Source organism: Egretta garzetta, unplaced genomic scaffold (genome assembly GCF_000687185.1).
Source record: "Egretta garzetta isolate BGI_Z169 unplaced genomic scaffold, ASM68718v1 scaffold320, whole genome shotgun sequence".
NCBI classification, from domain to species: Eukaryota; Metazoa; Chordata; class Aves; order Pelecaniformes; family Ardeidae; genus Egretta; species Egretta garzetta.
The window spans coordinates 942,507-956,797 of record NW_009258260.1 but is presented as its reverse complement, the minus strand read 5'-3'; the positions used below and the strand labels follow the sequence as shown (position 1 = coordinate 956,797).

General features: G+C 48.7%; 1 protein-coding gene across 1 annotated transcript in view; it reads right to left on the bottom strand.

Moving 5' to 3' along the window:
* LOC104125145 (limbic system associated membrane protein) overlaps positions 1 to 13,875 on the bottom strand; it is a 315,160-nt gene extending 301,285 nt beyond the window's left edge. Inside the window, exon 1 of the mRNA XM_009637589.2 lies at positions 13,721 to 13,875. Coding sequence (XP_009635884.1) covers positions 13,721 to 13,875 — 155 coding nt within the window. The remainder of the gene's footprint in view (positions 1 to 13,720) is intronic.
* Positions 13,876 to 14,291: the final 416 nt, after the last annotated feature.

Below are 14,291 nucleotides of genomic sequence, written 5' to 3'. Positions count from 1 at the left end.
GAAAGGAGGTTTGTTGGAATTAGTCAGCTTGCAAATGACCTGAAAAGATGCAAAGGCAAAAAGATATTTCTAATAATAAAAAGGCAAATCTACTCCATAGGACACTTACCTGCCACAATCAAATGCTTAAAATCACTTTAACCTTCAATATATTTACTTTTCCAGGCATATTTTAAAATCATAACCCCATAATGCAGATTGTATAGCAGATGTGATTAATACATGCCTTGGATGTGCTGCAGGCATTTGTTCATATACCCAGAGCTTGTTATCAGTCAATGCAACTCCACTGTTGTCATGTTTTGTTGCTTGTTTATTTGACCATGTTCTTCATCTGTCCTTTTTTATAAATACATATTTTATATATATATAACCAGAAAAAAGTATAATGCCATTGGCTATACATCCTCTTTTAGAAAAGATTTCTCTCACTTGATAATGATTAATTTTATTGCTCAGTCTCTGTGCAAATATAGAATGCTTATCCAGTTAATCTTTCTGTTTCCAGCAACACTTGCATAGTTAGTCATGTCTGCGATCACCAGAGCAAGCCATTTACTTTAATACTCCAAGTCAAGATGAGAAGCCAACCATGGGCTATTTTGCCTCTTTTTACGAATTCCAGCGTAGTTAGGAAGTGGAAGAAGAGAAAGAGACTGAGATTGCAGCTATCTTTTACTGTCCAAAGTACAGACTAGACTGAATGCTTATTTCCTGAAGACATAAATTAGATGTCTTTAGAGAGACAAACCAAAATATTATAAAGTACAATATGTATGTATCAGAGGAAGACTCCTAGGAATTTTAAAATAGATTGTATTCATTTACTTCCCCTCTCCTTCCTTGCCACTGACACTCTCACTTTGACTATGGTAGCTTTAGAAAGAGAGGGTTTTTGGGGGTGGGGGGGGGTGGGGTGGGGAGGGGGAAAAAGGGCATTTAAAAGGCTAACTGATCTGACTACTTCCAAGGTCCTTGACCCACCTGGCCTGCATTTAAGCACTGCTTCCCAACTCAGGTAAGAAGCAAGCTGCACGTGTTTCTCCACCTTGGGACACGCTTTTCAAATGGATAGACCTGCATGCCTCTGACTCATCGCCAGTACTGGAGATCAGCCAGGAGAATAGGAAGGGAAGAAATGCCACTCTAAAGGCCAATGAATACGCATGAAGCACGTTACGCAAGAACCCCTGTGGACCCCCTTGTCCGGGTAGAAGTCCTACAGATGGCCCATCACTAAGCACAGTTGATGCAGTGGGGAGGATGTGTAGGTGGACAGATAATTTGATATTTAGCTGAAAGAACTAAAATGGGTTTAATGCAGTGCTATGAAGACAGATTGCCTGCAGCACCTTCTGCTCCTGATTATGGATGCCAATCTCAGGTTTCCCTTAGGTGTAAAAGCAGCCAGGATGCATGCGTTTTCACAAAGGCTTCACAGGCCCAGTCTCACAAAAAGGAAGTACCACAGGAGGATAATAAAGGGTGACCAGCACTGAGAAACATCCCTGCTACAGCACCAGCAGCTGGCTTTAGTTTTCTGTAGCATCTTACGATTCCACACCAAACATGTGGGGCTGTCTCCAGAGCTCCTGGAAAGCCTCTCCCGCAATGGACAAATCTGGCTGAAACTATCCAAACTCACAAGCTAAAGACCTGCTGTTTCTCTTCAAGGTCAGAGAGGTCTGGCACTTTGAACACTGAGGACTTTCCACAACATTGCACCACCACTGTCTTTTAAATGCATCCGCCGCTTTTGCCACCTGCACAAGAAAAAAAATCTCAGGTCTGCACCCCAGCGCTGATCTGTGTCACCCCACGTCAGCAACATGCAGGAATGTCAAGCTTCTCACCCAAGAAAGAGCTACAACAGAGGGGAAAAAAAGCCCCCAGTTGCCCCCTTCCAACTTCCAGCAGTAGAATCACAACACACCAAGGAAGCAATGCAGCATGTTCCTCTGCTGACAGAAGCAAGGTGGCTTTTGCACCAGCCTGCAGCCTCAGCTCTTGCTTGTCAACCATCAATGAATGGGCTCTCCTTCCACTCTACTTCCAACTTCGGCTGCAGCTGAAAGCAGGAGAACCAGATCACTGGGATGCAACAGGCATCCAACTACACTCCTGCTAGGAAGAGAAAGAGCTTTCCTGGTGATGCAGCCCTCATTCCTTACTAGCCCTCCCACACACACCCCTTCCGATGAGCTCTCAGGACAAACAGGCACCGGGCATTCTGTGTAGGGACAGAAAATAAATACGCTGGGAACGCTCTGCAGGGCCAGCCTGAATACAGAGCGCTGATTGAGTAGCCATGCCCAAGAAGAGAGCTCACAGCCTGCTCTGTCACCTACAGCAGAAGAGCCAGGGCACTGCAGTCACTACAGTGTTCCCCCATCCTTCTCTGCTTTTCTCCCAGCCCCCTATTCTTGCTCCCAGGTCCAGAATGGAGGGAAATTCAAAAGAGTTCAGAGTTGAGAAAAGAGAGAGAAAGAAAGAGGGGGAAAGGGCTGGAGTCAGGAGCAAGGACACGTGTTGGGGTGGGTGAAGGGTGAGGAGGAGATGGATTGAGACAGAGAGAGAAAGTGAGGGAGGGAAGGAGGGAGGAAAGGGAGGAGGCAAGGAAGAGATGTGACAGACAGCTTCATCGAGCAAGGTGGCAGGCTGGATGCAGGAATGTGCCAAGCAGAGGGAGCTGGGTGCGATTTGCAAGAGGGGAGAAGAGAGAGAGATATTTCGTATCTCTCTCTCTGATAAACTTATCCATCCTTTCTCTCTCTGTGGACAAATCTCTGCAAACACACTCTCCCCTCCCCTTCCCTTGCCGGCAAGGATGGCAGTGGAGGGAAGGCAGATGAGGTACAGCATGTGCACAACTCGAAGGCTTTGGGCACGCTCCAAGTCTCGGCAGTAGGTATAATAACAACAGGCCATAAGGAGCAGGTCTTGCTGGTGAAGGAGGTAACTCCTTTTCTGTTCCTCATTAGGATGGGATCTCCTATTACTGCTGCCCACATTTAGCAGACTTGAAGGGGTACTGCCCCCATATGCTGCCCTGAACTATTTTACTGCCCAAAACCATGGCTGCTTTATGTAGCACGCAGGTGAGAAAGGCAACGCGACTATGCATACTTCTTTATGCTTTCTGTCTTCCTGTAGATTTTTGAGGTTTTTTTAAATTAAACATGAGGCCAGTACTACCCAGAGCCTGCCCCTATCCATACCCCCCCATCAACAAGTCGATCCATTTCATACAACCTCCATTAGTGGGAAAACTGAGGGGGAAAGTCACTACAAGGGGGCTGTGCTGGCTTCCCTTCTGATCGCAAGGTCCGTGGTTCACAGGACCCGGAGTCAGCTGCTCACGAGGCACTCCCGCGCGCACGCGTAAGGCCTCTCTGAGCACGCAGCCAGCACCTCCACCTCAGCCCCGCCATGCTCAGGACTGATCTCGATTAAATAGCAGCATAATCCAAGAAACAGGCAAATAACGCCCGTGCGGGTGTACGGCAGGCGCGTGCCAGCAACCGTGCAGATGTGTTTTCCCGTGACATCCCAAAGGGTTCTGGAAAGCAGCTTACTTCCTCACCTCCCCTCCAGCCCCGACTGCCTCTGCGGTGCTGCCAGCCACCCCAGTGCTTGGCGGCACGGGGTAACTGGATGGTGACAGCAGTGACTGGCTAGGGAAAGTTAGCCAGTGCATCCCAAAGGGGTTACTTAAAAACAAGAGGAGCGATCATCTGCTGTGGCCGGGGTTGAGCGCTGCGGTCGTGAGGTCCCTGGGCGTTCTGCTGCAAAGAGGTGGCGGTGGGAGATGTCCCAGTGGCAAGGGAGAAGGGTGTGGGTGCCCAGTAAGCTGTGGGGCTCCAAGGTCCTCACCCCTCCGTCGTGAATGAGAGCCTGGCTAAGCGGGGGCAGCCAGGATGAGTCTGCGGGGCCAGCCTGAGCAGCCTGCCTGAGAAATGGGAGGGGGCTGTGGAAGGACCATCCCATCCCTGTTTAACCAGCACGCTGAAGAAGGCAGCGGCAGAGGGCAAAAGGGGGAGGACGGACTGCAGCGGTCCCTCCCCATCTTCTTCCCCCAGCTTGAAACCTCCCCTGTCCTTTTGACTCGAGGGGACTGCTAATAAACTCACCTGCTCCGAAGGGACAAACAGGCTCTGCTGAATCACGGCTCACACGTGCCCCTGCTTATATGGGGAGGGGTGCTCAAGCACCCCTTCCCCACAAAGCCCCAATAAACAGCTGCCTCATCTGGCATGGGCTCCCTGCTCTATAGCTGCGGGGAGGGAGACCACAGATCATATTATATTGCATTTGGCAGAGAGCAGACAGTAATTTTTCAGGGAGTAATCACTCCCTGAATCCCACTTTTCTCCGAGCTCAGAGGACACCCCAGAACAGATGGGGGTTTCCTAACATCCCTGTGCTACCTGCAGCACTCAGCAGGGTTGCTACCTTGCAGCGATGGCGTCTTTCTCCCCTCTTGAGCATCTTCCAATACCAGCATGCTTATTTATGCCTGGTCACCACTGTCACATGCTCTCCTTTCTGTTCCCTGACCAGATAAACAGGTGGCCTGACCATGGACAAACTCCTGCTGACTCCTGTTGGGAATCTAGGCTGGGGGTGGGAATGGAGCTCACTACGAAGGAGCTGGTGTGAAGGAGTCAGCCAGGCTTTGTCACTGTGGCTCCTCTCCTCCAAAGGAAAAGAAAGAGATAATGATGTTAGAACATTTTAACCTTTCTTTTTCTGAGCTTGATAGGCTTGGCCCGAGGCACCTTTCCTAGCAAAAACAGGCTGCTGTAAGATTGATTGGTTGGGTGCAGAGTTTAAAGGTAATTTTCTCTTGTCACATGGACATAAATTATTGTGGCTCAAGCTGCGATCAGCTCCGCGTCTCACTTGTTCGAGTGCTTTTATGCCCGGGCTCTGATGAGGGGTTGTAAGAACCATGTCCAGTGCTCCCCAAGCAGCATCCTGTATAAATATATAGATCAAGAGCACCACAGGTGTATGCACAAAGTTAGGGTCTGGGCGGGGGAGGAAAAGGCACATGCCTGCAAATCTGTACAGCCAGGGATTTTCAGCTGCAGAAGTTCCAGCTAGAGCCTTGTTTGCTCAGCTAAGAAACTGCTTAAAATGTTCTGTCCATGAACACCAGGGCAAGGAAAACTCATCCACTCGGATTATTCACAAGGGGGAGAGGAAAAAAGATGCACATGCACACACACAAAGGAAGCACAGCTGCAGCCAAAGTGAATTCATTTTTAACATTCATGAAAATATTCACAGAACACTTCAGTGCTATTTGCCTAAATTTTGCTGTTTGGAGTAAACACTTGAGCCAGCACAGGCTATATATTCAAGCCACAATACCGCATCAGGGATTAGGGGTGCCTCTTAGCTCCAAATCACAGATTCACACTACGTCCCCCGGTACACGTGGCCCCCTTGCTTTAAGGCACAGCCTCACAGTCTGCTGCTGCGTAGTTCCTGACTCTTGGCCCTGTCACAGCCAAAGCGACTTCCCAAGCACTCGCGGCCATCACGTTCCCCACCCACTGCAACCTTATGCAACAAAGGCATGTGCACTCTGCCAAATTTAAACACAAAACCACTGGCAAACAATGGCAAACGACGACAGCTCTGGCGTGCGCCTGGTCCGGGGGAGCAGACCCCTTTCCTCCCCTCCACTTCTCCCTCCCTCTCCTCAACACACAAGGGAAAATGCTCCAGTACACAGGGGAGACTCAGCTGAAGCCCTGAAGACAAGAGCTGTGTGCGTTGTCTCTTCCTCCTCCATAAATACAGCTGAGACGACGACTGGATAATTGGCTAAGTGCCTGTCAGCTTAATAACAGAGAGAGAGAGAGACAGAGAGGGAGAGATTTGTATTTACTATTCAAAGTCATGGATGCTGCCTGCCAGTGGATTTCAACATGGGGTTTGTTTGCAGAGCGAGGTATGAAAAGTGAAGGGACGTGCAGCCCTGAGTCATGGTCTCCCTTGCCCAGCCTCGCGTGAGCTTGGACAAACAGCCTGGGATGGAGGGACGAAGGAAGCAGAGAGCTGGGGTAGCTACCATGCAGGTATCAACGGGTTCCCGGTCAGAGTATCCCTGGGTTCCTAGCCTGGGAAAGCACCATCACCACCCCCGACAAGACACTGTTGTCGCTGATGCACTAAGGCACACCGCGACGGGGCGATGAGAGTGCTGCATCTCCAACACAGTCACCCTGACGTCCCTGAGAGGGGCAGCTGCAGCGGCTCTGGGAGCGGTGGCTGCACAGCTGTATGACCACCCCAATTTCATTTCACAGCTGCACAGCACAGGGGGTTGGTGCTTGGGCAGCTGGAGTCCTCTTTGGGCTTTCCTTCCCCCTTGTAAATCCAGGTGTAGGAACCCACCTCCAGAGAGCACCTGTGAGGAGAAACCACTCGGGCTTGTCTCGCCTCTCGCAGGAGGGTGGGAGGTTACATGCGAAGGACAAGCCTCCCTGCTTTTCGGAAGCTTTCACTACTTCCCTCTGCCACAGAAATGCCAATTCCAGCGCCGAAAGTGGCTCAGGCTGCTGCTGGAAAGGGACAGTACTGGCCAGATCTACCACGGCGTTAACCACTGAGCCTCAGAAGAGGAAGATGCGATACTCTGGTCGCTTGCTGCTTTTTTCCTTCACAGCTGTCGCAACCGAGGCCCAGCGAAGCGAAGGACGTCTCCAGCACTAGTGATGGCCGCTGAGGCCCAGGAGTCAGAAGAAGTCACACAGATCTCCAAGCAAGCGAGCAGCCTTTTACCCCGTCCGTCAGGCAGCGCCGCCTCTCACCAAAACAGCGCTTGCAACCGTACGAAGTGTGTGAACATCCGCACAACCGCAGACCAAGAGAACACCGGCTGTTCTTAAGCGGGAACAAACGTAGGGCAAGACGCATTTGCGCGCCCCCCCTGCCAAACCTCATGCTCATGTTATTGCAAAGTATCTGTTAAACTCCAGCCCAGCCTGGGTGTGCTCAATTCCATCATTAGCTCTGGCCAAAAATCTCCAACCCCAGTGAAATTAATGGCTCGGCGGCAGGGCTATTTCTCCTCTCTTTACACTGGGCTGAGCACAGTAGGGGTAGTCGGGGGTCACAGCCGCCCTTCTCCCACACAACCGAGTTGCTCCTAATAAAAATCTGCAGATATATACATGCGCGGGGGAGATTGGCTGTTCAGATTATTTTGAAATAGCTGTTTTCTAGGCAGAGGTGAAACTCATCGTTATTAGTTCCCATTACTTACCATAAACCCAGCCACGTTAGATGTGCCTGAAGCCTGAAGCAAATGCTTTGGAGTCAGATTCAGCTGAAAATCACATTCGTTTCTTCTTCAGCGGGAGAAGAGTAAAAGAAAACTCAGTAAATTCCTGACTTCACCTTTGCGCCCTCCATTGCGCTTACTCCAGCAGAGCACGAGTTCACGCAAGCCAGAGTGAATTTTGATGGACAACAAAACTAGGTGCCTTCAATGAAAATGGCTATATAAGCCCGCTGAAGCTCCGCCGCTGCATCAGCAGTGAGCTGTGGCCCAGCAGCTCTGTCAGCATCAGATGCCCGTGGGTCTGGATATAAAGGGCAGGTACGCGTAATATATATTTTGAATGCTTATAGTTATGAGATGGCAAATTCCAGTAACTATGTGCTATTTTAAGACCAGGTCTTTCCTCATGACCTGCTGGGGAGGGGAGCGGAGTGGAAGAGGTACCGACTCTGAGACACTCCAGGTAACACGTACTACTATATAAATTTTAATGCCATCTAAGTAGGAGAACATATGGTACTTAGCTGCAAACTGAAGTGTGTGTGCAGACTCAGGGGAGGAGGTTAAAGCCATACAGTCTGATACTGCCTCTCCTCCTCCATCTTTCCAAACACAAATTATACACACGGTGTTATTAAACATACATACTTTCACCAAAGAAAGACACTTCCCTTTTCTAATTTCCACTCCACCTTTGCTTGCGATGGGGTAGTCCCACTTTGCAGAAAACACAGCATCACCACTGGGCACACCATATATAAATATTGCGTGTATACACGTGTGCGTACAAGGAGAGATGCTAACCACCAGCCTCTGACCGTATACGTATTACCATTTCCTTTATCATATGTGTGCCTGCACGCTCACATATCACATGTGTGCATGTGTGCCTTCATATAATGGCACCATCTGCTGCCAGACCTGGAAGTTTTGCAACATCATCTGTTACTACGTTTATACATTTCTTTTTAGATTTATTTTTTATTTTTTTAAAGGAAAGTATCATCAGAGTACAGCCCCTTTTGCACAGATCCCGACGTACCCTCTCGACACACATATGCTAGATTTGATAACGAAGGCTTTGCATATACCGGAGAAAAAGAAGAGCGCTTGGGTCTTGCAGTCAACACCACAATGAGTGGATGTGGATGAGGACATGCTATGGAAACCTCGTTTCCTCGCATTTGCTGGGCTGTTGCGTGGCTGAGCTGAGAGGCAACCCAAGCTAATGGGTAGGTCATTAGGCTGGGTGCGCCTGAGCCCTGCTGTGCAACCCTGGGCGAGTCCCCTCACCTCCGGGGGCCTCCTGCCCACCCCCAGCCCCTGCCCATCCCAGCTAATGGCCCACACGCCCTGCGGAAGAGGGGCTCCCTCTTACTCTCTGCTCGCCTGGCACTTAGTACAAAGGGTGCCTCAACTTAGTGGTGGCCTTTAAGTGCCACAACAACGCTGCTAATAATCAAGGTTACAATTTTACTGCCGAGGCTGTATTATTATGTAGCATTATACCTTTGAACGTGCCTATTCTCATTTCTAGCAAAGGGCTCAGCTCAGTGCCCCCTGTTACAAATCATATGCTAATTACAAATGTAATCTGAACAGCTTTTACTTTTCTTTTAAAATGACTGTACAGGGCATAAACTTTGTTGTGCTGCTGTTTTGCTACTTTGCCTGAGGTGTCTTTGTCCTCTAGCATAGCTCCACACGTAGAAGAGTATCAGCAAAATACTGGGAGGCCAAGAACAGAGTTTGCATAAATTGCTTATATTGCAGGATTACACCAGTAGTGCTACCATTACTGCTGGTAATTTGATTCTAGCCCATCCTCTGACACATGTAACTCGAAGAAACTAAGTACCCATTAGGATGGAAGTTCCTAAACGCGCTATCATCCTGAAACTTCATATTATTTAAAAATATCTGGTAAAAATGGAAATTGCACTCTCAGTTAAATGTTGGTTTTCATCAGTGCATCAGCACCAGATTGATTTAATTCTTGATGAGATGATGATGCTTGGAAAAACTCAAGAACAACGAGCCAAATCCTGGCCTTGGCAAGATCCCAGTTCTCCAACGGGCTGAGCATCATCTGAGCAGCACTCGGCAGCTTAAGCCCTCTATGAGTCACTTGTACCTCTTTATTAGCAGTCCCCGGGAATCTGCCCCAAAGACAAATGCAGTATTTCTGGCAGTGCCCTTGGGCTTTGGTGGATTTGTACCGGTATAACTGAGCGGATGGGAGCGGGCATGTGCCCCGTTTTGTACCCAGCTAGTGATGAGCTCCATTTCAGAAGCCATTAAAGGCCAAATCTGCCCTTGTGCCAGGACTACCAAAAGCCCTGGGCAACCTGCAAGTCCCAGCGATGCCCTCAGAATAGCGCTTTAAAGGCACTTTGGGATGAGCTACTGTGGTGGTTGCTTGAGAGCAGCGATCTTTCCCCCTGACACGCGGCACAGGTACCTGATCCCACAGCACGGACTCCATTGCCATTTTGCTTCTAAGCCATCTTAAGGGCCACACGCCACACAGAGGCACAGTTCCCTCCCTCCCCAGTTTGCAGCAGGTGCCCTTCGCTACTGCACATGTCCCGGTTAGCACACGTCCTCCTATTTCTCATCCCCCCCCAGGCCGAAAGTGCATAACAAAGCACAGGGTCCCTGCCTTCGCGCACCCAACACTTGCAGAGAAGATGAGGTGGGAGGGGGTGCTGGGGGCAGGTAAACAGAAAGAAGGTTTGGGGTTGGGGCTTGTTTTTCTCTTCCCATTTTAATTAGTTTTGGAAGATAATTTGTGTGTTTGTTGTTTGGAGATTCTTTTTTTTTTTTTTTTTTCCTAACATCAAGCAGAGAAGTTGCACATAAAACCTGACAACCTCATGACTGCGATCTTGCAAGCAAAACATTGGCAGGAATTGTAGCACACGGTTTCCTCTCAATACTCAAAATAAGGTTCAGTGTCGTCCTTCACTTGCTGAAGACAGAGTTAAAAAAATGAAACCTTAGCGAGTCTGACAGGCTTTCTGCTATACAGCGTCATCTTTGAAACACCCTGCGCTCTTCCCTTGGTTGTAGCTGGCCGAACAGCAGAAGCTCTGCTCAGCCCTTCTCACCTGTTGCAGCGTTCAGACCCCTCCTCCCTTTTCAGCCTCGCTCTAAGGAGCGGATCATTACCCTTCTCCCTGTGGATAGTCTATCATGAGCTATTTTTATTCTCTCTCTCTCTCTCTCTCTCCAATTCCCTAACTTCCCCATGCCAAATACTCACTAAAAGTCATCAACCTTCAGCAAGGCCAACAAATGAATCCAATCTGCTGCCAGGTCATTTAAGGAGATAAGCCAGCATAGAGTTAGGAACATTTTTTAAAAGTCCATAGCAAGGGAATATTTTAAATGCCATAGCTTTAGAAGTCATATCCAAACTCCCCAGAATAATTCTATTCCAAGTAGCAAGCTGTAGATGAAGCTCCAGAGGAGTGGCTTCCTTTAGGAACATTAGGGCTTATAATAAACTACTTTTCTCCACTTCATAGAACAGTCCACCCACCCATTCTTCCACCTACAAGTGTAACACCATATACAAACGTATAAGGCCCCAAAGGAGAAGAATCATTCAGAATACCCTGTACTCGGTGCTTTGCTGAATGATTTGCACTGCAGTTTACATGCAAAACATTTTTAGTTATGTTATCGCTATGCACATTGCTTTTAATTCTCTCTAACCGCGTATCATTTTTTCTCCCTCCTACACCTTCATTTCCCTTCAAGCTACAGGATGGAGCTACCGGGCACTGGTAAACCGCCGCTGCACGCTCCCTCTTCCCTCTGAAGTAGATGCATAGCGAAGATAGGCGATATGATCTCTCTATAGAAATCTCTTACCTGTCTCTCTGTGGAGGTAAAGATCTGCTCTGAGCACAGTGAGTATAGATCATCTAACGGCTTTTCCCCATCTACCTCTTCCCCTTGCATTGTCACTAGCGGATCTGTAGGCAAGGAGAGCGAGATGCTGGGAGTTTTTCAAACACAAGGCTGCCTTAAAGCGAGTTGTGTTTTGGAGGGGGAGGGAAAACAGCAAGGGGGAAGCTAGCAAACCAACCCTGGCTTTAAAACTGAGAGAAGGAAATGTCGTTCTGGGGGACCTAAAGCGTACGGGACAGAGGGAAATCTCACCCCTTCCAGCCTCAAGTGGCGGTCCTGTCTCCCAGCAGAGCCTGGCTTCTGCCTCTCCTCTAAAGGAGGGACTGAGACGTCCCAGAAACCCGGGGCTGGTCCCACGAAAGGGAGGGGAGATGGCTGCTCTTCCTAGGAAACACGAAAAGCATATAGCCAGCCAGATCTGCTTAAAGAGCTTAGGAAGGCAGCGGCCACAGTCGCTTCTGACAGGAACACAGCCTGCCAGGAACACCGTATTGCTCGGGGCAAGCAGTTACACGGCCGGGTGGCGTGCTGCTCCCGCGAACTGTGTCACTTGGCACACATCTGGCTGACACAGCTGGATCACCTCACTGAGGTGTTTTATTTTAGCGCCTGACATAACACCAGCGAGCCACACCCCCCCACACACACCACCACCCCCCGCACAAACAGCGAAACCGCTCTCCCGTGCAGCCCCGTTGAGCTTGCTGACGAACGCGTTACACGCAGCACATGCAGGCACCATCTCCACCATCCGCTCAGCCCTCCTCTCTGCTGCAAATGCAGCTTCAGCACGCAGCGCCTAGATAAACTCAGAAGCTCCAAGGTTAAGTGGGAAATAGAAATCCAGTGACCCCTGGCTGGGCAAGTGAGCTTAATGACTTGTCTGCTGCCGTACGTACCAAACATATGCCGGCAAACATCTGCCTGAGCGGCCCCTCCAAAATAAATGATTGATGGCAGTGATTTGCCTTTAAAAATGGGATAAGCCAGCTGGGAGTCCTGCTAGAAAAGGGTTAATGGGATATATGAATTGCTAGTGAGTGGAAGGGAGAGGAGAGGAGCTGGGAGTCAGAGGCAACACCCCTTGTTAGGTGTTTACCACGTCGCATCTAAACCCCTTCCATCGCATATGCAAGGCAGATGAATTACTCTGTAAATCCTATTACTCCGTGTGGATAAATCTTACATGTGAGTTAACAAGTCTGGAGAGCTGGGGAATGGAAGCTGCTGAACGGATATTCCAGGATCAAAACAACCCAGCACACGGGAGCTGAGAGAAGCGATACGCGTGTACACACACACACACACACACACACACCCCTCTTCTAGCATCCTTCTTCCCTGATCCCATCTTGCTAGCTCACATACCCCTCTGTCATTAAATGGGAGGGATGCAGGACACAGGGGATCATGTAGCAGACCATTTGGTGACATCTAGCAGGATTTATTTCAGAGAAAGAAAACTTTGCTGCTGCTGTTAGCTTTGCTGGGGAATTGCTCCCTTGATGCTTCAGGGTTTGTGCACTATCAGCTCCTCATACAGATTCCAGACTTATTTTAAATTACGTCCAGTAGTTTTATAGCCGTAATACACAGTGTGTGTGCGCACACTCACACGCACAGAATTTTCCTTCAGTAGGGAAGTTGCTGCAGGTAAGTTGAGCGAGGCAGAATTTGAAAAAGAAACCCACAGGAAAAAAGATGACTGCGTTTCAGCTACTTGGGACGCTCCTAACTGAAAGCCCAAGTAGCCTCAGAACTACCTTTAGCAAACCTGCACGACGAATTACAGAAATATAACCCTCGACACTGCCTGCAAACAAGGCTTCGTGTGTGAAGACACCCTCATCACGACCACTCAGCCACGAAGGCACGGCATACACCCATGTACTTAGCCCTGCAAAGAAACCAACACAGCAAACGAGACACAAGCTTCATAAATGTTGGAGCTCTTACACCATTTCTTCACCAGCCTTTTCAGCTACTGTATCCACCCTCCCCCCCACTTCAGGGCGGAAAAATAAATAAATAAAATTAAAAGCCAGAGTTTCCCAAAAGAACTTGCCCAAGAGTTCTGGCAGCATCAGGGATAAAGTTTTTGCATAGGTACAAAAAGAAGTATGGGAAGATTAGTGGAACATCTGGCAAGCACAGCTGGATCCCTTTTTGATTTCTCTATTGATACTGCAGGGCTGGTGGAAAATGTACGTTCACGAGAGCTGGCTAACACAAACAGATCTTTCCCCACTGAAATTCTTTTGATCCAGAGCACTACACAGAGGAGAGTGGTAGCAAGAGGTTTTCAAAAGCTTTGCAATTTTTTTTTTTTTTTTATATATTAAAGCGCAAACACACACGCAGAGCTTGTTTGTAGCAGCTGCTGCTCCTGCAGTTCGAGAGGTAAAATAACACACGCGCAAACCTGCACCGCATCCCATGTATATGTTGCATACATCGAAACACGGATACGCACATAGGAAAGGAAAAGTTGGCAAAACGCCCTACCTGAGGATGGCTGTGTCCCCCTGCCTCACGGTGATGTTATCGGTACCTCGGGTAAAATCCACGCTGCGGACTGGCAGCCCTGTAGGGAGAAGGCAAAGCAATCTCAGTAGGACCAGCGGTAATTGTTTCCGATCAGGCTGAGCCCTTGCTACCATGGCTGGTCTCGTCGAGTTTCACTGTCTGTACTTGTCTCTCTCTCTCTCTCTCCCCCTCTGCGTGTGTGTGTGGACAGACAGATGTTGAAAGAAAAACAGTAATAATAATAGTAATAATGTACAACTCTCGCTCTGATCGACAGCCCCAGAAAGGGGAGGTGATTTCACAGTCCTCCTTAGCTGCCACTTTCTCTCGCTTTTTTCAGTCTCTTGCTGGCTTCTTCCCCCCCCTTTTCTTTTTTTAAGGCTTTCCAAAAAAAAAAAAAAAAAAAAAAACCACCAAGTGGAAAAAGTCAGGTAACAAAATAATTAAAAAACAATAATAATTAAATCGACCCGTTTGGAGTGATGGAGAGAGGTGGGGGGGAGGAGATTTTTTTTAAAAAAAAAAAAAAAAAAAAAAAAAAAAAGAAAAA